Raw genomic sequence first — 24,039 nt, forward strand, 5'->3', positions numbered from 1 at the left:
ATGTGACAAGAAAGGTTTGAGTAAAACTCTCTAATCAGGGCGGTCAGGGGTGGATGATCTATCTTTAAGAGAGGCAACCAACCTCTAGACTCAAAATTGGCCCTAATGGCCGGATTAAGCTGATCTAAAACAACTGCTTGCTCAAACTTGATCTTACGCTTACAGTTCAAAAAGTTATAGGCTTCTCTACACTTATCATTCTTAAATAGCTCAACTCTAGATGGAGACTCAGAGGAAGTGGAAGTGGTCCTATAAGCTCTAGTTTTCCTAGGCATGGTGCTAAGATAAGGTTCAAAACACAGAGCGAAAGAACAAAAAAAAAAAAAAAAAAAAAAAAAAAAGCACAAACCAAAACCAAGGGCAGACTGCAAGTTAGCACAAAACAAAATATAGAAACAAAATCTATATGATGCATGAACAAGTTTAAATGTCATGATGCATATTCTAATGCAGTGAATTAAGTCAAAAAGGTTCAAATTACAAAATTGGCTTGCACATTAAGTTTTTTAACACAAAAACCCCAAAATATAGAAACCACTTGATCAATTTAAAAAATATTGACGAATTGATCATTACACATGATATAATAACAAAAATAATGACCAAATACATCAATTGGATAAGCCAATTTCATCAATTTAAGCCAATTTGACAAAATCCCCAATTCGGATCAAATTTAAAACCCTAGAATTTTCAATTTTTCAAAAACCACAAAATTGATCAAATTAAACTATAGGGAACATCAATATAACATCATGGCACAAAAACCCATTGATCAATTACACAAGAATAGGCTTGAATCATCAAAAACCCCAAAAAGTTTGAAAATGCCGAAAATACCCATGATAATGCATGAAATCAAGAAATAAACTTGAAAAAGAAGGGCAAAAGGGGCTTACCGGCTTCTAAGGACAAAATCTTTGCAAAAATCTTGAAGGAAAACGACAAAAATTTGATGGTGGAGCCAAGAGCCAACGCGGAGAGAGAGAAAAGAAAAGAACTATTTGAAAAGTAAGTTTGAAAAAGTCCAATTCTGCCTTTTTGAAAAACCTGATTCACGAGTTTCGATCGGCCGAAAATCAGCCTCGACCGGTCGAAACAAACAGAGACTCCCTCTCTCAAATTTTAAAAAATTTTAAAAATTTCGATCGGTCGAAAAACAGAATGGATCGATCGAATCAAGCAGAGGCTCGCCATATTTTTGAGGAAAAACACAATTTTTGAAAAACAAGTTGATTTAACTCAAAGCATTGAAATTTAAGAATAAAAATGCATGAGTATGAGATGATATGATTTTCCAACAAGAATTTTAAGCCCAAAATTCCCAAAAACAAAATTTTGCATTCTCCACAAATTTTCAACCAACAAATTTAGTTTGCACATAATTGAAGGTAATTGCAAAAACTTGGTTGGTCAGACCATAAACACACACAATAACATGTACAATATTTAGCAAAGAGTAACTCGTGTAGTGTGTGCGACTAGCAAAGACTTGAGATACATGTGAGGTGATATGTGAATAGCAATCAATCACAAAGTCTACAAAATTCATCACAAAGAATTTAAAAGAGATTATCACCAAAGAGTTACATCATATAACTCCCACATCTCCTAGATCATAAGCTTGCAATCATGTAAGTTTCTTGTATTTATGCCTGATAATATACATTCCAATTTTAAGTTATGTGAGTTTGGCATCAAGCCTAATAGTACACATCAATTAGATTTTAAGAATTAAGCACTTTTACCAGGCTTCACCTTATGTTCTTTTTGTGCATGTGCTACACTTTCTCGAGCACAAAATCTTATGATATGTACTAAGGTGTTCATGATTGGCTAGTGAACAGTGGTGAGATGGTTATTTATGCCTTTCTCTAAAAGTTTAAGTCCAACATTTAAAAACATGTGACTTCAAGATTAAGACATAGTAATAAAAAACCATACACATCTTTCCCACACAACATGCACTACAAATCTTCAACTAGTAGAGTGCAATAAATAAGCTCATCAAAACTAAACAAGGTAAAAAAAAAAACATGTTATGTGAAAATAAATTGACCAACCTTGTTCTCAAAAACCAAGAAGAATAGTGCAAAAACAAAATGTGCTTCCTTTTCCCCCTTTTTTTTTTTAATTTAATAAAAATAAAAAAACACCTAGAATGAAATGCATGAATGTTATGCTATACAAGTCCTAGAGACAAAAAAAAAAAAAAAAAAAAAAAAAAAAAAAAAAAAAAAAAAAAAAAAAACAATGGTCACAAAGGGTAGAGCAATAAAGCACAAGGACCATGTCAGAAAGACTCAGTTAGGTTGAGTCTTTTGCATCCAAAACTTTTTAGATGCACCACGAGTATTGAAGTTTTTATTCACTTGAGAATGATTACCAACTCCAGGATTGGAATAAAGGTTTAAAACCTTTACCAAATCACCAATAAGTACCATAGGATCAAGTGCTTGAGGCACAGGTACTTTTGGTTTGTTTGCTCTCTTTGTAGCTTGCAGCTTGTAGCAATTTGGACGTATGTGTCCAGTCTTTCCACAAAAGTGACAAACCCATGCAGGTTTATCATGTGTCTTGTCCTTAGATAGGGTAGGCTTCTTAGGCTTAGATTCTTTCAGATCAACCCTATTCTTCCTAGATGATGAACCTTCTAAGGGTTTAGCAACCTCACTCACAGAGGGTTTGACAGTTTCACTCACTATCTCACTCACTGAAGGTTCAGAAGAAGAAGATGAAGGAACAAATTTAGTGGAATGGGGAGCGGACACACAAATGCTGTCAACATAACCTAAACTAGTTTTGTCAGAAGATGACTTTTGAACACTCAGCATTTGATCAAGTTTAGAACTAGCAGATCTAGCAATAGATAAATCAAGTTCCAAAAATTTAACTTTATCAAGCAAAAGCATGTTTTCAGTTTTCACATTGTTCAAAAGATCATTAGCATCAAACAATTTAACAAGCAAATTTTTCTTTTCAAGCTCAAGAGATTCAATTTTCTTCAAGCCAAGTTCAACATTCATAGCATCCTTTGCAGCAACTTTGCAAAGTTTGTTATAGGCCTCTTGAAGATCTGCATCTTCAGAGAGTTTCCCATCAGAAGAGTTCTCTTCAACAGATATGCTCTCATCAACTACAGCAGTAGCAGTGAAAGCAATGAAGTTTCCATCCTTATCACAATCGGACTCATTATTAGAAACTTCACCATCACTAAGGGTTATAGCCATAACCTTACCCTTAGACTTCAAATAGGTTGGACATTCAGATTTCATGTGCCTATACCCTTGACATCCAAAACACTGAGAGCCCAAGGAATTATTGGAAGATTGACTTACTCTTTCTCTAGGCTTATCATTGTTATTAACCTTAGTGGAATCATGCTTCCTAAAATTTCTAGGTTCAACAGTGTTTGTGCCTCTTGCCTTTCTATTGCTATTCCTGAGAAAGTTTCTAAAGTTCTTGGCAAGATAGGCAATCTCTGTAGCAGAGAGCTCATCATCAAAACCACCACTATCAACATCATCAACTGACTTAAGAGCCATTGATTTGGATTTGGTAGTTTTGGGTAGATCTAACTCATAGGATTGAAGAGATCCTACAAGCTCATCAACAGAGATGGAGTCCACATCCTTGCTTTCAGTAATGGCAGTCACCTTGGGTCTAAAGTCTTCAGTCAAAAATCTAAGAATCTTCCTAACAATTTTAGGTTGATCATAGATTTCACCCAAGTTAAAAGCAGAATTAACAATATCATTCAGTTTAGCATAGAATTCATCAAAAGATTCATCATCAGACATCCTAATGCTTTCAAATTTAGAAGTTAATTGCTACAATTTATTTATTTTGACAGCCTTTGTGCCTTCATGCACAGTCTGGAGGATGTTCCAAGCAGTATGAGCGATCTCAACATTCGAGATTCTCTTAAATTCCTCCATAGAAACAGCGTTAAAAATCGCATTCATAGCCTTGCTATTAAACGAAACTGCTTCTTTCTAAGAAGTTTCCCACTCACTAACAGGAGTAGTGGGCTTCTCCCATCCGTATTCAACGGAGTTCCACACCCTCTCATCAATGGATTTCAGGAAAGTTTTCATCCTTACTTTCCAGTAAGCATAATTATTCCCATCAAAGTGAGGAGGAATAACTAGAGAGTGTCCATGTTCCATGATAACAGGGGTCAAGGATCAGCTCAGAGATCAAAGGATCAACAACAAAAGAGCTACCCGCTCTGATACCACTTGATGGTTTTTAAACCCCTTAAACAATTGATTAAACCTAGGTAAATTAGCTAAGTTGTTACTTAGTCCAATTAAACAAGTCTAGGTTATCACAATAATAAAGATCAAACCATGCAAAGTAGCGGAAAATAAATAACACAAGATATGATCACCCAGGAAACCAAACCGGTAAAAACCTAGGGAGGATTTGACCTAGCTATCCTCAAGGTAAACCTGAATCCACTATCTTGAAAGAATCGAAGTTCATACAAAAGGACTTACAAGCACCCCCGCTTGACTTCCTAATGCTACCAACTAGTAGAACTTACTGACACGATCACGTGCAAACTCCGAATCCACGGACTCCTTCTTTCTTAGATTCCCACCAGCTACAAACACACCCGCTTGTGTATTCTTTAAGCTTTAATGGCAGCAACTGAATTGATCATCAAGGTGTAGAAAATATATCCTCCTTGAAAACCCTAAGTTTATGTAAAGGAAAGCTCCTCTAGATCTCACAAAAGATTTACATAAACCGCAATATGAGCAACACTAAAACGTGGCTAGGGTTTGCCTTTTATACTTAGGACAAATAAGAAATCCTAAAAACTTTTTAAAACAATTAGGGCTGAGTTGGACGAATCTGCAGAAAAGCATTCTGCCCGAGCTCCGATCGGTCGAGCCTAAGCTTCGATCGATCGAGCCAGGCCGAAGGCCACAGTGCTTCCTGCTTTAAACTCGATTACAACTTTACATTGACATGCAACTTTGAGCTAGTTTTAAACACTTCTAAACACATTGTTTTGATCATGGTTTGCCAACAATACAAATTAGAGTTCTAAATACATAAAATCCTAAACTTTAGAACCTAACACATTGGTTATTAACGATTGTTATTAATGAACAAAAAAGTAAATTCAATAATAAAATTAAATTAGAACTAATAATAACCTGCCACCTATGATTTGTTGTAAAAATGTTATAAAAATGTTGTAAACGTAGCGTTTCTCAATTTATAATGGCAATATGAAAATGAATTTTCTAAAAAGGTGAATATATATATCCTTCAATCATCCCTTATAATATATTCCTCGGGGCTGTAGGCAAAAATTTTTGTTTGGAGGGTCAACTTAGTGTGTGTTTGGCAAAAATTAAAAAGTCAACTTAGTTTACTATTCAGCTCATTTTTGCTCCAATTCATAGGCCCCACTGCACTTTTTGATATTATTCATGGGTTCCACTTTACTATTTCGACTAAATTTTACCTTTATTTACCGTACTTTCAGAAAAAAGTTTTCAGTTTCAGCAAAATAACTGAATCCCAAACTGACCCTTATTATACTAATTTATTAGCTTATACAAACTTTCATAAACATGCACAAATTATAACTTAATATCCTTCATAGTGAATCCTTAAAGTTTTCATTTTTAATATAAGTTACCAATTTTTCTAGTGAGTAAAAAATTTCAATTGAACTAATAAAGTATTCAAAGACATAAATAATCTAAAACTATAACAAACACAAGAATACATTTTACAATAAAAAATAAATGTGAAAAAAAAAAAAAAAAAAAACTCTATAACTACTAGATCAATTGAACAATTTTTTTAAAAGTATCATTAGACTAGCTCAAATATTTGGAAGGCCGAGTCTCCTTTTTGTAGGCACATACACGTATCTCCGCCTCTGATTTTCCTCTCATTTTTCGTCCAATGTTTCTGATACGAGATTCAAGCTCGGTGAATCAGCTCTGTGGAGCCGAATTCCATGACACCATCAGCTAAGTGCATCCAAGACATGGTCTGGAGTCCATACTCATGGCCCAGGTGGGGTCGGTAGTACATCGAACTTGCCAAGCGGTCCTCCCCAGCACGCCAGATGGGGATCGAACTATTGAAAACTTGGCATAGGACATTGCCAAAGGTTAAGTTATCAGGCCATGACTCCCTGAGCTGGAAGAACGAGACAGCCTTGTCTTTAAACTTGAAATCATCCGTATTGTAGAACCCTTTGATAGGACTCAAAGTGTGCCCTAAAGAAGAATTGGATAGCCCGTCTGACTCCCAGTATATAGCATAGGTCCACCTCTCGCGGCGGGCCTGATTGAATGCGGCCTCCACTTGCAGTGGAAAGATTTTCTCTTCCTCATTGTTGATACTAAACTTAATTGAGTGCCAGTCCTTTATATTAGACCACTGTAAATGATATTCTTCAGTTTCACTCAATTGATAGTTGTTAAATATTAGCATTGATACACCATGTTGAATATGTTAGTATAGATGCGGAAGCGAAAACATAAAGTATAAAACACAATAACACACGAGGGTTACGTGGTTCAGCCTAACGGCCTACATCCACGGAGGAAACCCTAAAGGGCTATATTAATAATATATTAGAGTGTAGTATAAATCCTGTATTACAATGAATCATAACATGTGTATATATAGTAGACTAAACCCTAAACTAATAGACTTCTAGTACAAGCAGGAAACTTAGCTTGCACACAAAGTAGAATTAGACTTGGGCTTATACTAATGGGCTAATATATCTCTAACAATAGTGATGGGTTGGTTCCACTGAAGAAGGGAAGGAATAGTTTGGACGGAAGATTGAAGGTATGGAATGACCAAATTCGTAAGCTGGTCTTACACTAGATGCTGAATTTGTCTTAGACTGTGTGGGAGGAAATAATGAGGTTATGTAATAAGGAGAGAAGTGTTTTGTTTGAGCAGATACGGAGCTTGAACAAGAGTTATCTGGTGGAAAGAAGGATGGTATGGAAGAAGACAAGTGTGGAATTAGCGTTTGATTATATAATGAAGCATCACCACTGCTACCAGACAGAGACTTTGCCGGTGGAAAGATCGAAAAGATAGAAGGACGTGAAATTTGTTCTTCTCTGTCTGGTGTACTGGGCAGAGACACATCGGCTGGGGCAATATATTCCATCAAATAATCCAAAAGGAAAAAGGGAAGATTATTGGGACTAAGAGTTCGTTTGGTTGTGTGGATAAAAAGTGGAAAGATAGAAAATAAGAAGAAAAAGTGGGACGATGGAGGGACCTAAGGATGGATTGCACAGCAACGACAGTAGCATTATAAACAAAAAGAGAACCCGTGGCAGTGGAGTTCATAGGAAACTTACTGTACACGGTTTCTTCCCAATTCGGTAAGACTGCAAGAGCCTTCAAAGTTGAAACTCGTTTTCAGTTTCCACCATTTAATAACAAGCGGTAAGGCCCACTAAAACAGTAATAACTTATTGAATGATGACTTTATTGTTTTCAGAAACCATGACTGAGGTGACTTCTAAAGTCTTTTGTTATTGAGCTTGAGAGTTAAACCTAGAAAAAGAGCAATGATTATATGGTGGAGGTTATAAACTTAAATTCTATCATATTTATTCTAAAAAAATTTATGACTTGAAAATGTTTTGAGGCGAGTTTTCTCAATGGGTCTGTTTGGATTGAACTTATTTTGTTGAAACTGAAAACTGAAAACTGAAAACACTGTAGTAAAATAATTTTTAAATGTGTGAATAGTATTGTGGGACCTATTTTTAATGAAAAAATTACTGAAAAGTGGAATTTGTGAGTACGTGAATAGTACACAGATGCACTGTTCACGGACAAAAAGTCAACAAGTGCAGCTACCAAAAAAAAAAAAATGGCTGAAACGCGTTGAAAGCAAAACGTGGACGCAATAAGCCGAATCCAAACCCAACCAATATGTCTAAAGTCACAACAATTTTTACTCAATATTTCATAATTACCAAAATGACATATTGTGAGTAATAGGGCTTAATTATATGAGAATTAACAACATCTACCACTTCAATTGCTGTGAATTTTTTTTTTGTTTATAGCACTTCTTGAGGTTTTTTAGAGAATGTCATTTAATGTATGGAAAATGCTAAAGATACAGGTTTTACTGCATAAAATTTATAAAATGATGTGGTAATGTAAGTGATTAGTGGACTTCAACCACATAATAAATGAATATTTAAAAAGTATTTTAGTGATCGGTAGCACATTAGTTTATAAGCTCCACAAAGTGAAAGTTATAGTATCTCTAACATAACTCTTGATGTAGTCTTTCTTATTTTCTCATATTGTGGTAATTTTTTAATTAACTTTGGACTCTATTAGGAAGGGTAAATTAAAAAAATCAAAATAAGGTGGTCTTTTTTATCGGTATCATGTACATTCCAATTACAAACTTCCAAGTTTTATATGTTAATTAAATTTGTTTGGAAAAGTTAACATATGTCCTAAAAGTATTGGTTTTGGAAATATTTTTAGAAGCCTTTTATGGGAAAAATAAACAATTGATTTTTTTTTTTTACACCTTTTTATATTTCCTATGAAAGTAATATAAATACTTTTCTAAAATAGTTCATTAACAAATGAAATATCCGACCAAAATTTGCTTATGTCAAATAAAAGAGAAAATGAAGTACCAAACAAGGACTTGGCTGCAGGAAAGGGTGAAAAGATGGAAGGAGTGAAAGAGTGAAAATATGAGAAATATGAAAACAGCTTATTTAACTTTTTGCTAAAAATATACTTTGGAAAATAGTATATGGGAAAATATACTTTTACTTTGAAAAAAGTAAAAATAAATAAATAAATTTAAAAAGCTGCATAAAAACTACAAAACATAAAACTAGCTTATAAGTTAGTCCTAAACACACTCAAAGTCTCACGAGATCATTGTCTGGTGCACGTAGAGACATATATGGATTCCATCAAATTAATAATCCAAAAGGCAAAAGGTCCTATTTGATATGACTAAAACTAAGGAGGGACCTATGGATGGATTGCATATTAATGAGGATGGAATCAACTAACTCTACTCTACGCTCTCTTCCATTTCGATACAAATCTTTTGTACCACATTTTGTATTTCACTTTATATTTCATTAATCACAACTTGTTGTTTAACTCTTCTTATAAAATTGTCAAAGTTCAAAACAGAAAACAATAAATACATGACAAATTATAATTGGTGAAACATAAAGTGTGAGTACAAAAAGTGGTACAGAAAATTTGTATTCCATCCTTTCAATCCAAACAAGCTATTGGGTAGAAAGCGAAGCAGTGGAGTGGAGTTTATTGGGAACTTCCTCACAACTAATTTTCCGCGTTCCTTTGAGGATTGAAAACACGCTGGTAAGAGTTTTCAAAACTTGATTTCACCAAATTGAACTATTGTTGACTGACTGTTTATTATAAACACATCTTAAAAAATCAAGTCTCACAAACACTTTGTGGATGAGTTTATGGAAATCTACGTCATTTTGATGTTTTCTGTCTCCACTTTCTCGTATTCTAATATGTGCTAGTGGCAATTTTGTATATTGGTCAATAATTATGACATCCTGGTGTTCCCAAAAAAAATAAATAAATAATGTGGGGTGGCAATTTTGTTTATTGCTCTCTATTTCGAAACCCTACGACTCGAAACCCATATTTCATTCACTATTTCCTTATCCCTCTTTAATTTGCTCTAAAGTTTCCTGCATTGACGTCTTCATCACAATGAAGTTAATACCGTCCTGGATGCTGTACCAGTTTGACCAACGGTACGATATATTTCGGGTACTGGTCAATATTGATGTACCGTTTCGGGTTTACCACCATTTTATATATTTAATATACACACACACACACACACACACAAAATCTCTATTTACCATAAAACATTACCTCAAAAATCTATGTTTACCATAAAACATTACTTCAATTGTTCATCGCATACAAAGAAAAAAAAACACAATACAAAAAACAAAAAAACTTAAATTTTTTTTTTGAACCAAAAAACTTAATTATTCATTGCATACAAAGAAAACTAAAAAGTTGCTACTAAAAAAGGAAAAAAAAAAAAAAAAACTAAAGGTTCTATTGATGTGATGCAATTAATGCATCACATAACGTGGGGCTCAAAATTCAGCCCATCTTTTATTAAAAAAATATAAGTTTTCAACATTTCCAAGGCTAGTCATGTGTAATAGGGCTTAGGAAATTTCAAATAAGATACAAAACAAAGAAAGAGAAACCACATAGCAATGTTCATTGTTCAACAAAAAAGAGAAGAAATCAGAGTAGTGGGGAAGGACAACAGACGAGAAGAAGAAAAAAAAAAGGAAGAAGAAGATATCGGCGATGTCAATGTGGTGGCAACTTGCTGCACTGGGGTTTGTTCAAATCATGCATTTCTTCTATTTTTCCTTTTAGTTTTTATACCGGCTGAATTTCTCTTTTCCGATCGAAACATCCAGTATACTCCGGTACGGCCGGTATTGTCCGATATAGGCCGGTATCTTGAGCAGTACATTTTGAAGGTGTTTCGGTACCGGTTCATCGACTGGTACGAAGAATTCCAGCCGTACTGGCTGGTACTGTACGATATCAACTTCCTTGCTTCATCACAAGTTAGCACGTCAAAATCTAGTGGCCAATTCTAAATTTACATATGTCATTAAATTAATTAAATGAAATAGTAAAGAACAAATCAAATGAATGCTACGTGCTTCAAGTAATAAAATAATTTAATTTACATATCTTGTAAATAATATAAATGCTCTGTGCTTTGAGAAAAATAATGTAATTAGTTATAGTAATGACATGCTTGTTTAATGCAAAATAAAACGAAAAGAAATAAATAAATAAACTAATAGTCGATATCAAAGAACCTATTTCTCAAGCATGTCTTAGTCTTTGTACCAGTAGGTGCAAAGTAGAAAAAAGTTAGTTTTACACAAATTTGTTCAAAAATTATCAACATAAGTCTATCTATAATACTATACATATATACTAAGGGGTATGTTAAAGAATGTCCATAGGGCAATTAGTAATAAACTATATTAGGAAACTTTTGACATAACTTTTATAAGAAATATAAAAAGATGTCAACAAAATTAATTACTTTATCATTTTTTCTAATAAAATGTTTCTATAAATAGTTTCTAAACCAATGTCCTTAGGGCATTCTTTAATATTTCTCATATATTAATATTGCTACAATAACCATATAAATATACATGATTACTATAACTTTCTATTTTAGTTTTTTCTCTCTCCGCTCTCTCCTCTCTCACCCTTGTCACTCTCTTTCTCTCTCTTCTCTGGACTCTCTTTAATGTCCAAAGTAGGGAGAGAGTTCTTTAACATTTTCCATATATTAATATTGCTACAATAACTATATAAATATACACAATTACTATACCTTTCTATTTTAATTTTTTTCTCTTTCCTCTCTCACCCTTGTCACTCTCTTTCTCTCTCTCTTCCTTTGACTCTCTTAAATGTCCAAAAAAGGAAGAGAATGTATTAGAAGGTGAAATATAATAATAATGACAATAATAATAATAATTGAGTATTTAAATAAAATAGTGTATAATAGATAATTTGATGTAAGTTTTTTTTGCAAAATATTTGTGTAAGATAGAAAAAAGTTGGTTATTATGCTAAAATAGACAGAATATTTTAGATAGAATGATATGAATACTCTTAGTTGAATAAAGCTTTTTATTCTAGTTCCCTCCTTGGTCAATATTCAATTGGATAATAGTTATTTCAGGTACTTCACTAATTAAATCCGAATTGATACACAAGCAAAGCAATCACACTGAATCTCTAGCCTAATTATAGTAATCAAAATCCAATTTTCTCTCATTCTTTCACCTATTTTCTCATAGAGTAAACAGCCCCAAAAGAATTTAAAGAAACACGTGCATATAAAATAACTCGAAGTATGCCTTCTTCTGCCATGACATTACCATTTTGGATTTTGCATTATGTTGCAACCATAAATGATAGATGGATGCAAGAAACCTACATAATTTCACATGAAACTGTTCCCCTTAAGCTCGTTAACTCCCCAATGCACATTTCATCCCAGTCAGACGAAGTTTTATTCATCAGGCACATCTTCAACTTCAAGAGTCTTGCTGCCAAATTAAGCCTCCTAGTACATGAACACCCAATGTACATATGGTTTTTGCATACCATTTTCCATTAACCAATACTTCATAGGGCATTTGTTATATGACCACATTAAAAAAGTTTTAATTTTATTTTTATGTGAAGTACAAAAAAGCTATAAATTAAAAAAATCAATAATTTTATTCTTTTTCAATAAAAAGTTTCTAAAAATACTTCCTAATTTAATATCCTTAGGACATTTGTTAATTCTTCTCTCTCTCTCAAATTCAAGTTGGGTGAATGAGCTCTGTGAAGCTGAATTCTATAACACCGTCCACTACGTGTATCCAAGACATGGTCTGGAGTCCATACTTACTACCCAAGCGAGCCTGATAGTACATTGAGCTCGCCAAGCAGTCCTCCCCCAACCACCCAGATGGGGCTTGAAGTGCTGAAAACTTGGCAAAGGACGCTGCCAAATGTAAACATGGGAGTCGAATCCCTAAGCTTGAAGAATTGGATATCATTGTTTCTAAACTTCTAATTGTCATTTTTTTTTTCAATAAAAAGTTTCTAAAAATACTTCATAAATCAATATCCTTAGGACATTCATTAATCATTCTCTCTCTCAAATTCAATTTGGGTGAATGAGCTCTGTGGAGCCGAATTCCATAACACCTTCCACTACGCGTATCCAAGTCATGGTCTGGAGTCCATACTTACTGCCCAAGCGAATCTGATAGTACATTAAGCTCGCCAGGCAGTCCTCCCCAACCACCCAGATGGGGCTTGAAGTGCTGAAAACTTGGCAAAAGACGCTGCCAAATGTGAACATGGGAATCGAATCCCTGAGCTTGAAGAACTAGATATCATTGTTTCTAAACTTTTGATTGTCTATATTGAAGAAGCCTTTGGCTGGCCTAATATTTTTCAAGGAAGAATAGGATAGGCTGTCCAACTCCCAGTAGATAGCATAGGTCTACTTCTCGCAGGCCTTCTCTAACTCCACTTCGATTTCCAGTGGCAAGAATCTCTCATCATTGTCGTCCAAGTTATCAAATGTAATTGGGCACTAGCGAGTTACTTTACTCAAAAGAACTTCTTTAAATTCATGAATCAATTTGTTTAAGTCCAAAGTACACTAATCAAGGTCATGGGTTGATGCATTGGAACTAGAACAAGAATAGTTTGGCTGGAAGATTGAGGGTATGGCATGATCAAATCCGTGACTTTATCTATGGGTTGATAATGAATTTGACTGAGACTGTGTGGGTGGAAAGAATGATGGTATGTGAAGGGGATAAAATTTGAGGTAGACGGATCTGTTCAATAAAGCCAACCATAAGTAATGGAACTAAGGAAAGGGATGGTCTAAACGTACTGACAAACAAAGGGCAAAATAGATCGTGCCCCAGACGAAGAGGAAAAGAAGACGGACGGACTCTCCATAGTGGATGGATTCCAATTAGACAGACACAAGGGAGATGGGTAGCAAAGCCACATGGCCTAAGTGGTCTCCAAGAAATTTCAAATGGAAATGTCTTGTGCCCTACGATTAACCCTAATAAACAAAGTCTCTATATGGAAAGTATCCCGCAAAATACGTGCATTTATGAGGCTTTTCCCCACAAGGAAAAGCCTTCTTCGCCAAGAAATAAAGATCGGTTCTACACTACTATAAAAACTTAAAACCCTCAGAAATCAAGATACACATAAAACTCTCAGAAGCCATACTACCACTTTCCAGACAAAGAGTTGTATGGTACTTACTCGCTCGATGGCAACTAACAACAACCAAGTAGACGAACCACATACCACCGCCCTTGAAAGACAGGTTCAGACTCTCACTGCAGCCGTTGAACTACTTATTAAGCAAAACCATGATCTGGAGGAGCAATTGTGCCAAAGGAAAGCAGGGCCTAACGCTCATGGAGAGGAGCAAGAAGGCACCAGCATCGAGAGAAGGGACCAAGAAAGACCAGAAGGTAGCAATGCTCTAAGCAGACAAAAACAACAGGACACCAGCTGTCTGTCCATCGCAGATACAACTCCACCGTACATAGTCGTAAAGATGCAAATGATGAAAGAACGGATGGACTTCATGATGAACGCCCTCAGAGGACAGGTGTCAAGCAACCTCGACGAGATGGTCTATCGGACAGATTCACCCTTTATTGCACCCGTCACTTCATTCCCCCTTCCGCCAAAGTTCCGTATACTGTAGGTTAAGGCCTACAATGGATCAAAGGATCCTTTGGACCACCTGGAGTCGTTCAAAACCCTCATTCACCTATAAGGTGTGGCAGACGAGATCATGTGTCGAGCTTTTCCAACTACGCTGAAGGGTCTCGCAAGGGTATGGTTCAGCAGGCTAACACCTAACTCTATCAGTACCTTCAAGGAGCTGTAAGCGCACAGTTTGTCTCGCACTTTATCGGGGGGTACAGGTATAAGAAGTCCACTGTATGCTTGATAAGCATCAAGCAATAGGAAGATGAGACGCTAAGATCTTACATAACCCGCTTTAACAAAGAGGCCTTCTCGATTGATGAAGCCGACGACAAGATACTCATTGTTGCATTCACTAATGGGTTACGGAAGGGGAAGTTTCTGTTTTCCTTATAAAAAAACAACCCAAAAACCATGTTGGATGTACTTTATCGAGCTACTAAGTACATGAACGTGGAAGACGCGTTGCTAGCCCAAGAAAAGAAGCCTAAGAAGAGGGAAAGGCAAGAAGATGCACGACAGGACAGGGGATGGAAGACAACAAGGATTGGAAACTGACAGGAGGATAGGTGCTCCAAGCCCCCCACTGGGAGGTTCGCAAGCTTCACCCCGTTGACTACCCAATTTGATAAGTTCTAATGCAGATCAAGGACGAAGCAGCCTTTACATGGCCCAGCAAGCTAAAGGGAGACCCCAGTAAAAGGTCCAGAGACAAGTACTACCATTTCCACCGTGATCGGTCACGACACATCTGAATGCTACAACTTGAAGCAGTAGATAGAAGCCTTTATCAAATAAGGAAAATTGCAAAGATTCGTCAGCAAGGAAAGGACGAACCCACCACAAGAACAGGCTACCTAAAGGGAAAACAAGCGTACTAGTCCACTCCTAGGAGACATAAGGATGATCGTAAGGGGCACCACAGCTTCCGGTTCATCCAGGAAGGCACGCAAGACCTACCTTAGGATGGTCCAGAACGTCCAGCTAATGGGTTTAGTCTCAAAGATGGCACAGATCAACAACCTTGTAATTGGGTTCACAGAGGAGGATGCCCAATGTCTCCACCACCCACACGATAATGCGCTTGTAGTTAGCATATGGGTGGAGGACTATAATACTCATCGAGTCCTTGTAGACAATGAGAGCTCCATTGATATCCTCTACTACCCAGCGTTCCAGTAGTTGAGGATTGAAAGGGAACGGCTGGTTCCAACCAACGCAACACTTGTTGGATTCGTAGGAACAAGAGTATACCCCCTTAGTGCGGTCATTTTGCCCATAACGGTCAGTGATTACCCTCAACAAATTACCAAGGATGTCACATTCTTGGTTGTTGACTGTTCGTCCGCTTACAATACCATCCTAGGCCGTCCTACCCTTAATTTGTGGAAGGATGTAACTTTAACCTACCACCTGATCATCAAGTTCCCCATCGATTATGGAGTAAGAGAGGTGCGAAGAGACCAAATGGTTGCACGCGAGTGCTACATAGCCATGCTGAAGATGGACGATCATTTACAAACCATGAGTATAGAAGGAAAACGAACAAGAGCAGAGCCTGTTAAGGGGTTAGAGGAGATACTCCTCCATGACTCCAGACCTAAACGATCTACCAAGATCAGCACCCTTGCCAGCCAGCTAGTCCATCAAGCACTTATGACATTCCTGAAGGAGAACCAGGATGTCTTTGCCTGGAGCCACAAAGACATGCCCGGGATTAACCCCTTAGTCATGGTTCACAAGTTGAACGTATCACCCTCTTTTCCCCCCATCCGGCAAAAGAAGAGAATATTCGCCCAGCAGCGAGACAAGGCTATAGTAGAAGAGGTGCGAAAATTACAAAAGGCAGAGTTCATACGAGAAGTATACTATCTTGATTGGCTGGCCAACGTGGTGATGGTCAAAAAGGCCAACGGTAAGTGGAGGATGTGCATAAATTTCACGGACCTGAACAAGGCATACCCCAAGGACAGTTACCCACTTTCGTGGATCGACATCTTGGTGGATTCGACACCAAGACACTAGTTGCTGAGCTTCATGAATACATTTTCTGGTACAACTAGATCAAGTTGGACGAGGCTAATCAAGAGAAGACTTCATTCGTCACTAGTCAAGGTCTCTTCTACTACATAGTAATGCCATTCAGTCTTAAGAATGCGGGTGCAACGTATCAAAGGCTAATGAACAAAATGTTTGCACATCAAATTAGGAGGAACGTTCAAGTCTACGTGGACGATATGTTAGTAAAAAGTTGACGGGAAGACGACCATTTGGACGACCTTAAGGAGACCTTTGATGGCCGGAACATTCCTAGGGTTCATGGTGTCCTAGAGAGGTATTGAGGTCAATTTAGACAAGATACAGGCTATAATGGAGATGAAGCCGCCAAAGAACATTAAGGAAGTACAAAGCCTTAACAACAAGGTAGCTGCACTAAACAGGTTCATCTCAAGAGTAACGAACAAATGCCTACCTTTCTTTTGTACATTAAAGAAGTCCTTCAAATGGACGACCGAATGCCAGCAAGCATTCGAAGACCTGAAGGCATACCTTTCTTCCCTGCCATTGCTGAGTCCCTCCAAACCAGGGGAAGAATTGTTCCTCTATCTGGTCGTCTCCACGATTGCTATTAGTGCAACCTTAGTCAGAGAAAAGGACAGGGTACAGAAACCTGTATACTACACAAGCTGAGTGCTCCGAGGCGCAGAAGAGAGGTACCCATTGATGGAGAAGCTCGCCTTCTCCTTAGTAACCGCAGCTCGTAAGCTCAAATCATACTTCTAGGCCCACACTATGGTTGTCCTAACAGACAAACCTCTACGTAGAGCAATGAGCACTCCGAAAGCCACTGGACGGATGGCGTTATAGGCAATCAAATTAAGCAAATTCGACGTACAGTACCATCCGCGTATAGCCATAAAGGGTCAGGCGATCGCTGACTTCATTGCTGAGTTTACTGATACGGAAGGTCAGGGGGCAAAAGGGCACCCTCTATGGAACGTCCACATGGATGGATCGTCCAATAGGCAGGCAGGTAGAGTAGGTATAGTACTTCATTCACCGAAAGAGGACGAGATCGAGTGCATGGTTCGACTCGACTTCCCTACAACCAACAATGAGGCAGAATACGAAGCCCTGGTGGTAGAATTGGATCTCTTTAGGGCAATAAGGGCAACGAATGTGGTTGTCTACTGCAATTCTCAAGTGGTCACGAATCATGTGAATGACGACTTCGAATGCAAGGGTGAAAAGATGAAGAAGTACTTAGAGCAAGTAAGAAAATGAAGGAACAACCTTCAAGCCAAGTTTGCTCAGATCCCAAAAGAAGAGAATGAGCAAGTCGACCGTCTTGCTAAAGCTGCATCATCATAATGCATACACATTCCCAGTAAGGTACTTTCTTTTGTTCAGATTTCACCCTTGATAGATTGCGTCGGTGTGCAGGAAATAGACTTGAGAAGCAACTGGACCACACCCATAATTTCTTAATTAAGAGACAACACACTACCTGACGGTAAGGAAACCGCGGGGAAGCTAAAGGTTCAGGCAGCACGATTCATGCTAATCAAGGACATCTTGTACAAAAGAGGCTTCTCTCGCCTGTACCTACGGTACCTTGGCCCCAAGGAAGCAAACTATGTTATGAGGGAAGTCCACGAAGAAGTCTGCGAGAGCCATTAAGGATCATGGTCTTTAGTGCACAAGCTGATTCAGGCAGGATATGATGCCCAAGCCTATGTCAAAACTTGTGACGAGTGTCAAAGGTTCGGCAACCTCATTAGATAGCCAACAGAGGAGCTCACCCCAATGATGGCCCCATGGCCTTTCGCTCAATAGGGCTTAGATATCATGGGCCCGTTCCCAATAGCAATTAGACAACTGAAGTTCTTGGTGGTCGACATAGATTACTTCACCAAATGGGTGGAAGCCGAAACCCTAGCCACCATCACAAAGAAGAACGTGCGAAACTTTGTCTGGAGAAATATCATCTGCAGGTACGGTATACCTAGAGTACTAATCTTAGACAACGGAAAGCAATTCAATAACGACTTGTTCAGGGATATTTGCTCACAGTTAGGGACCAAGAATCACTACTCCTTCCCCTGCCTATCCACAGGCCAACGGACAAGCTGAGGTCATGAACCGATCCTTGCTTAAAATCATTAAGACTAGGCTCAAAGGGGCAACGGGTATATGGCCGGAAGAGTTACCGAGAATATTATGGGCATACAAAACAACGGCTAGGATACCTATAGGGGAGACACCATTTCAACTAGCATACGGAAGCGAAGCCATTATCCCAGTTGAGGTAGGACTCACAAGCTACAAAATAGAGAACCACGATGAGGACAGGAACGACAAAGCTATGCACTTACAACTGGACTTAGTGGACGAAGTCAAAGCGATGGCCGAACAAAGGTTAACTCGGTATCAAGATCTCATGGCAAAGCACTACAATTCAAAAGTCTAACACATAGACTTTCAAGTTAGAGACCTCGTCTTAAGGAAGGTGATGGGTGCCACAATGGATCCCACAAAGAAAGCTAGGACCTAATTGGGAAGGACCCTACAGAATCACATCATCACAGAGGAAAGACACCTACCATTTAGAGATGCTAGACGTGCAAAAATTGCACCACCCATGGAACACGAAGCACCTGAAGAGATACTACCAATAGATAATGGCATAAACAACACCACTCCTCATCTCCAGTTTTCTTCTTTTTAACTAGATTTTTACTATTTACGGTACCTTTTAAGCCCAAAGGGCAGCTTTCCATTTTTCAAGAATAATTTTTTTATGCATGTAGTTATCACAATAAGAGGAATTATTCAGATATGTCATGTGTATGTCTACGTCCTTGCAAAACTACATTTATTATTGAGTCCATAAGTGGACGGGTGCATCCCAAAGGGTGATGTGAAAATGCCAAGTCCTTAAGTGTACAAGTTTATCATTAAGTCCACAAGTGGACGAATTCATCCCAAGGGATGCCTTCAAATTACAAAGTCTGTAAGAGGATAAGTGCACCCCAAAGGGTGATGTGAAAATGCCAAGTCCTTAAGTGTACATGTTTATCAATAAGTCCACAAGTGGACGGGTTCATCCCAAGAGATGCTTGCAAATTAAAAAGTCCATAAGTGGATGGGTGCACCCCAAAGGGTGATAGGATTACTACATTTAGAGAATTTATTATAATTTAGAGAATTTATTATAATTTAGGATTACTACTTTATTCAATAAATAAAAAAATAAAAAAAAATAAAAACCTAAGGGTATGATGAGTATTATGTGTGGTGAAATAATTTTTTATTACACCCTAAGTTTTTTTTTTTTTTTTGGATCAGAAAATGTAATAATCCCAAATTATAATAAATGTTTTCTAATAATATTACTACTAAATCTCTATTTTAAATTAAATATCTAAATATAAGAAATTTTTTAAAATTTTAATATAAATTATATTAAAATTAATTATATTTCCTCCCATTCCTTCCAATTTTAAAACTAACTCCTCCCCATTTTAAAACTAATGAACCAATTCCCATGTCAATGAGTAGGTCAGGGAATTTTCTTTAAGACTGGGTTGCCATTTTGGACTAATTGCCCGTTTGGATCCGACTTATTGGTGTCTGGGTTTAGAACTTGTGCCTTTTTTTTTTTTTTTCCAACCGCAGTTGTTGACTTTTCTCCCGTGAACAGTGCATAACTTGTGCCTTTTTTTTTTTTTTTTTTCCAACCGCAGTTGTTGACGTTTCTCCCGTGAACAGTGCACCCATGCACTGTTCACGAGACCCATAAACTCCATTTTTCATCAACTTTTTCATTAAAAATGGGTTTCACGATACCATTCATACATTTAAAAATTATTTTATTACAGTATTTTCAACTTTTAATTTTTAACAAAATAAGTTGTATCCAAACAGATCTTAAATATAAGAATTAAAATAAGCTGGGGTTGGAAGATTCCTGTCTGTCACATCTCCTCCACGTGTGATTTTTAAATTGTTCTATGTGCACGTCAACTCTGTCATTAGGTCCTTTCTAGGTTATTTACATCAATCTTCCACATAAATTGCTGTGCAAGATTGGTCTGAAAACCAGTCCTGTGGCAGCTGGGGATTGATCCCAAGGTGATGTAATCATTTGAGAGCAACCTTTTGTTTTTCCCACAATTGTTGTTGTCCAAGATTGTTCATTTGTTGCTCCCAAAAAAAAAATTGTTCATTTGTTTTCTAAATAAAAATAAAAGATCTAGTCGTATATATGAGATTAGTAATATTGATTTGATTTTATTAACTTTGTACGTGTTTGATTTGAAGAGGTATTGCGATCACGGACGAAATTCTTCAGCTTTGTCTTCTTTTTAAAAAATCAATCTGAACCCGAGAGCTCGATTTGTGAAGATAAAAGAATGTCACATTCTCCTCCATCCATACCATCAATTTTTCCAGCATACAATTCTGGGTCTGGTGGTTCAGCATCTAATGAAACGGCTCCACAATACTCTCATTCCATATCATCAATCTTCCCACCAAACAAGTCTACTGAGAGTTCAGAATCCAATGAAAGACACCCACAACCACAATTCTCTAATTCCATATCATCAATCTTCCCACCAAACAAGTCTACCGAGAGTTCAGAATCTAATGAAAGACCCCCACAACAATTCTATTACTCCACACCCTCAACCTTTACCCCAAACGAGTCAACAAACAGTCCAGGTTCTCCTTCAAAACTATCAGACACATCTACCAATGAATCAATACATATACACCAGTCTACTTCAACCCGCTTGCCTGAATTTGAAGATCTTCATTTCGGCGAAGTTAAACCTCATTTTCAACGTGCTGGTAATAATGCACGCTCTCCTCTCTCTATTCAATCTGAATATAACAATCAGCTTCAAGCTGCACTCCAGAAGCTAATCGAGGAGGTTCGCCACAGTTGGACCTACGCCATCATGTGGAGTTCATCGTACGACCATTCTGGCATGCCCATTTTGCGATGGGCTGATGGATACTACAAAGGCAACAATGATTACGACGTGGAAACCAACGACAGGACTGAGAAGCCATTGTCAGTGGTGTTAGAGGAACAAGAGATCCTAGCTTCTGCTACGGATGAAGAAGATGTTACCAATACCGAGTGGTTCTTCTTGAAGTCGAAGACGCAGTGCTTCTTGAACGGCAGTGGCCTCCCAGGCCAAGCTTTTGTCACTTCGAGATTGGTTTGGGTGGCTGGGTTGGACCATCTAGCGACCTCGACGTGCAACCGGGCACGAATGGGTCTGGCTTCCGGGCTCCAAACCATGGTTTGGTTACCCTCGGCAAATGGTATCGTGGAATTGGGCTCGACTATGCTAATTTTCCAAAGCACCGATATGATCAACAAGGTTAGCTTTTCAAGTGATTACATGACAAATATATATATTTTTTTATATAGTAAAAGTAGATACTAGTTTCATTAATTCACAGTTAACTGGAAAAAGAAAAGATAAGCATTCTTCAATCAAAAAGTAACCTAATCATTCTCTTCTACAAAGCTAGCAAAAGCTAGAACAATTACGTTTCAAAGACAACACTAATTTAATAATAGAACTTATGACTAATATAATTTTTTTTTTTTTTTTTTTGAGAAACAATGACTAATATAATTAGTCATGAATCATTAGTAATAATAATAGAATAATATTAGTCACGATGAATAATGATTAAAATAATATACGAGGGTTGATAAAATATATATATATATATATATATATATATATGAGGAATCCTAAACAGAATATCTTGCTTCTAAGAATATTTCATTTGCACAACGCCTAAAATGCCCTTAACTAAATTGAAAATACCAAATAAACCCAGTGTCAAACCCAAGTAATGACCGTATCATGGGTAAAGTATTCTGGGCCAATAGATTGCGAGATACATGCCATGCATTGCACAAAAATCAAACATTACCTTTATGTCGCCTTTCAAGATGTTTGTGATTTAGATATAGGAACTTTACATGTTTATATTATACTTGCAGTCTGAATTTACACTGTAAACACAAAAAATAAATAAATAAATAAATATTTTATTCATTTACAAAAAAGGTGTATAATATTTATTATTTTTTACAAAATATGTATTATATTTGGCATTTTTTATGTGTCTACAATATAAATTTACATTATACAACATAAAAATAGAATTTCCCTTACATATATAACTGATTAAGAAGCAATTGAAATAGTTAGTGGGTAACATAAATATAGTTAATGGTTGGGGATGGATATATGAATTTATATTTTACACCCTTATGTTGAATTTATATTTTCATGACATTGTATTTTCATTATGTTACCTTAATGTGCTAATAATCTTTGAATATTCTAAGGTTTCATTTGATGATTTAATTAGGAGATCGTGATGGGGAAACCTAATCAACTGAGAGGTGGAGAGCATGATGTATTAACTCAGGATGATAGTTTTGAAGAGATTTATCAAATACTTGCCACTCTGCCACCAATGACTGAGAAGCATCAAGCTTGTGCGTCTGAGCAACAAACTCAGGGTGGAGCCTCCCCCACGCTTCTTCCTACTCCAAGAGATATAATCTTGGTTTTGTTCAAGCGATTTCGTCAGCTAAGCCCACCTGGGTTTAGAGGAACAACTAACCCATTTAAGGCTGAGGAATGGATAAAGAAGATGGAAAATATTTTCAATACCATAGGGTGCATTGATGATCAACGTGTAACATTTGCTACATTCATGTTAGAGGGAGAGGAGGTTAACCGATGGTGGGAATATGAACAAAGATTGATGAATGAGGCAGGGGCACAAGTAACGTGGGAGGCATTCTCAAAGGCATTTTATGATCATTACTTTCCTGATAGTATTCGAGATCAGTTAGAGTCAAAATTTCTTAAACTCATACAAGGGAGCAAGACAGTTAAAGAATATGAGATGAAATTCTTAGAGCTAGTACGATATGCCCCTCATGTTGCAGAAGATGAGGATAGTAAATGTCGTAGGTTTTATGAGGGTTTGAGGAAAGACATTAGGTCACAAATTATTCCCTCCATGTTAAGGGATTTCACTGTGCTAATTGAACAAGCTAAGGTGGTAGAGAAAAATTGTGATCATACGCAGGTTCGTGAGTCAAAAAGAATGAGATTTGCACGTACTTTACAATGAGGAGGCCAAAATGGGAGACAACATTGTAGTGATGGGATCTGCTGAGCGGTGACAGACACTTGTCACATTTGTAAAAGGGCTCACCCCTGCAATGTCTATTATACACGCAGTACACACATCTTTTTTTTCATTACAGTAGCACTCATAAATGTCTCTTGATTACAAGAGCTTGTTCAGTGTGGTCAAATTAACCTTTTTGTTCGCCACCAGAACTTTTAGGGATAGGCTTAAAGGTAAACGGACCAAGGAATAGAGAGCATGTAAGTAATAGAACAAGTAACAAAGCAGGGTTATCCCTTCGTAGCAGCAGTTAATTTGTATTTGTATATATCTTATCATTTGATAGCTATTTGATTTGTATATATCTTATCCCTTTGATAGCTACTTGATAGCAATTTACCTCTTATCTCTTTGTATCAATTTGATACTTTCATATATTTATGGTTTAATATAAGATGTTAAATGTTCTTAAATATT

General features: G+C 37.0%; 2 protein-coding genes across 2 annotated transcripts; both read left to right on the forward strand.

The window, feature by feature from the left end:
* Positions 1–15,381: 15,381 nt before the first annotated feature.
* LOC115966460 lies at positions 15,382–16,401 on the forward strand. Its single transcript, XM_031085693.1, has 2 exons — positions 15,382–15,554; positions 15,666–16,401. Exons 1-2 carry the CDS (start codon positions 15,382–15,384, stop codon positions 16,399–16,401), a joined length of 909 nt encoding a protein of 302 aa, XP_030941553.1.
* A 4,683-nt stretch (positions 16,402–21,084) lies between these two features.
* On the forward strand, positions 21,085–23,676 carry LOC115969413 (transcription factor MYC2-like). Its single transcript, XM_031089049.1, has 3 exons — positions 21,085–21,122; positions 21,258–21,773; positions 22,786–23,676. The coding sequence occupies exons 2-3, from the start codon at positions 21,342–21,344 to the stop codon at positions 23,560–23,562; spliced, it is 1,209 nt and encodes a 402-aa protein (XP_030944909.1). The 5' UTR covers positions 21,085–21,122; positions 21,258–21,341; the 3' UTR covers positions 23,563–23,676.
* Positions 23,677–24,039: the final 363 nt, after the last annotated feature.

The sequence above is a fragment of the Quercus lobata genome, chromosome 11 (genome assembly GCF_001633185.2).
Source record: "Quercus lobata isolate SW786 chromosome 11, ValleyOak3.0 Primary Assembly, whole genome shotgun sequence".
Taxonomy (NCBI): Eukaryota; Viridiplantae; Streptophyta; class Magnoliopsida; order Fagales; family Fagaceae; genus Quercus; species Quercus lobata.

Bases quoted from the DNA above. Each gene is read 5' to 3' on its own strand.
- LOC115966460 (XM_031085693.1), top strand. From the start codon at position 15,382: ATGGCACAGATCAACAACCTTGTAATTGGGTTCACAGAGGAGGATGCC. The intron at 15,555-15,665 runs GTAGTTGAGGAT...CATAACGGTCAG, and splicing joins CTCTACTACCCAGCGTTCCA to TGATTACCCTCAACAAATTA.
- LOC115969413 (XM_031089049.1), top strand. From the start codon at position 21,342: ATGTGGAGTTCATCGTACGACCATTCTGGCATGCCCATTTTGCGATGG. The intron at 21,774-22,785 runs GTTAGCTTTTCA...TGATTTAATTAG, and splicing joins GCACCGATATGATCAACAAG to GAGATCGTGATGGGGAAACC.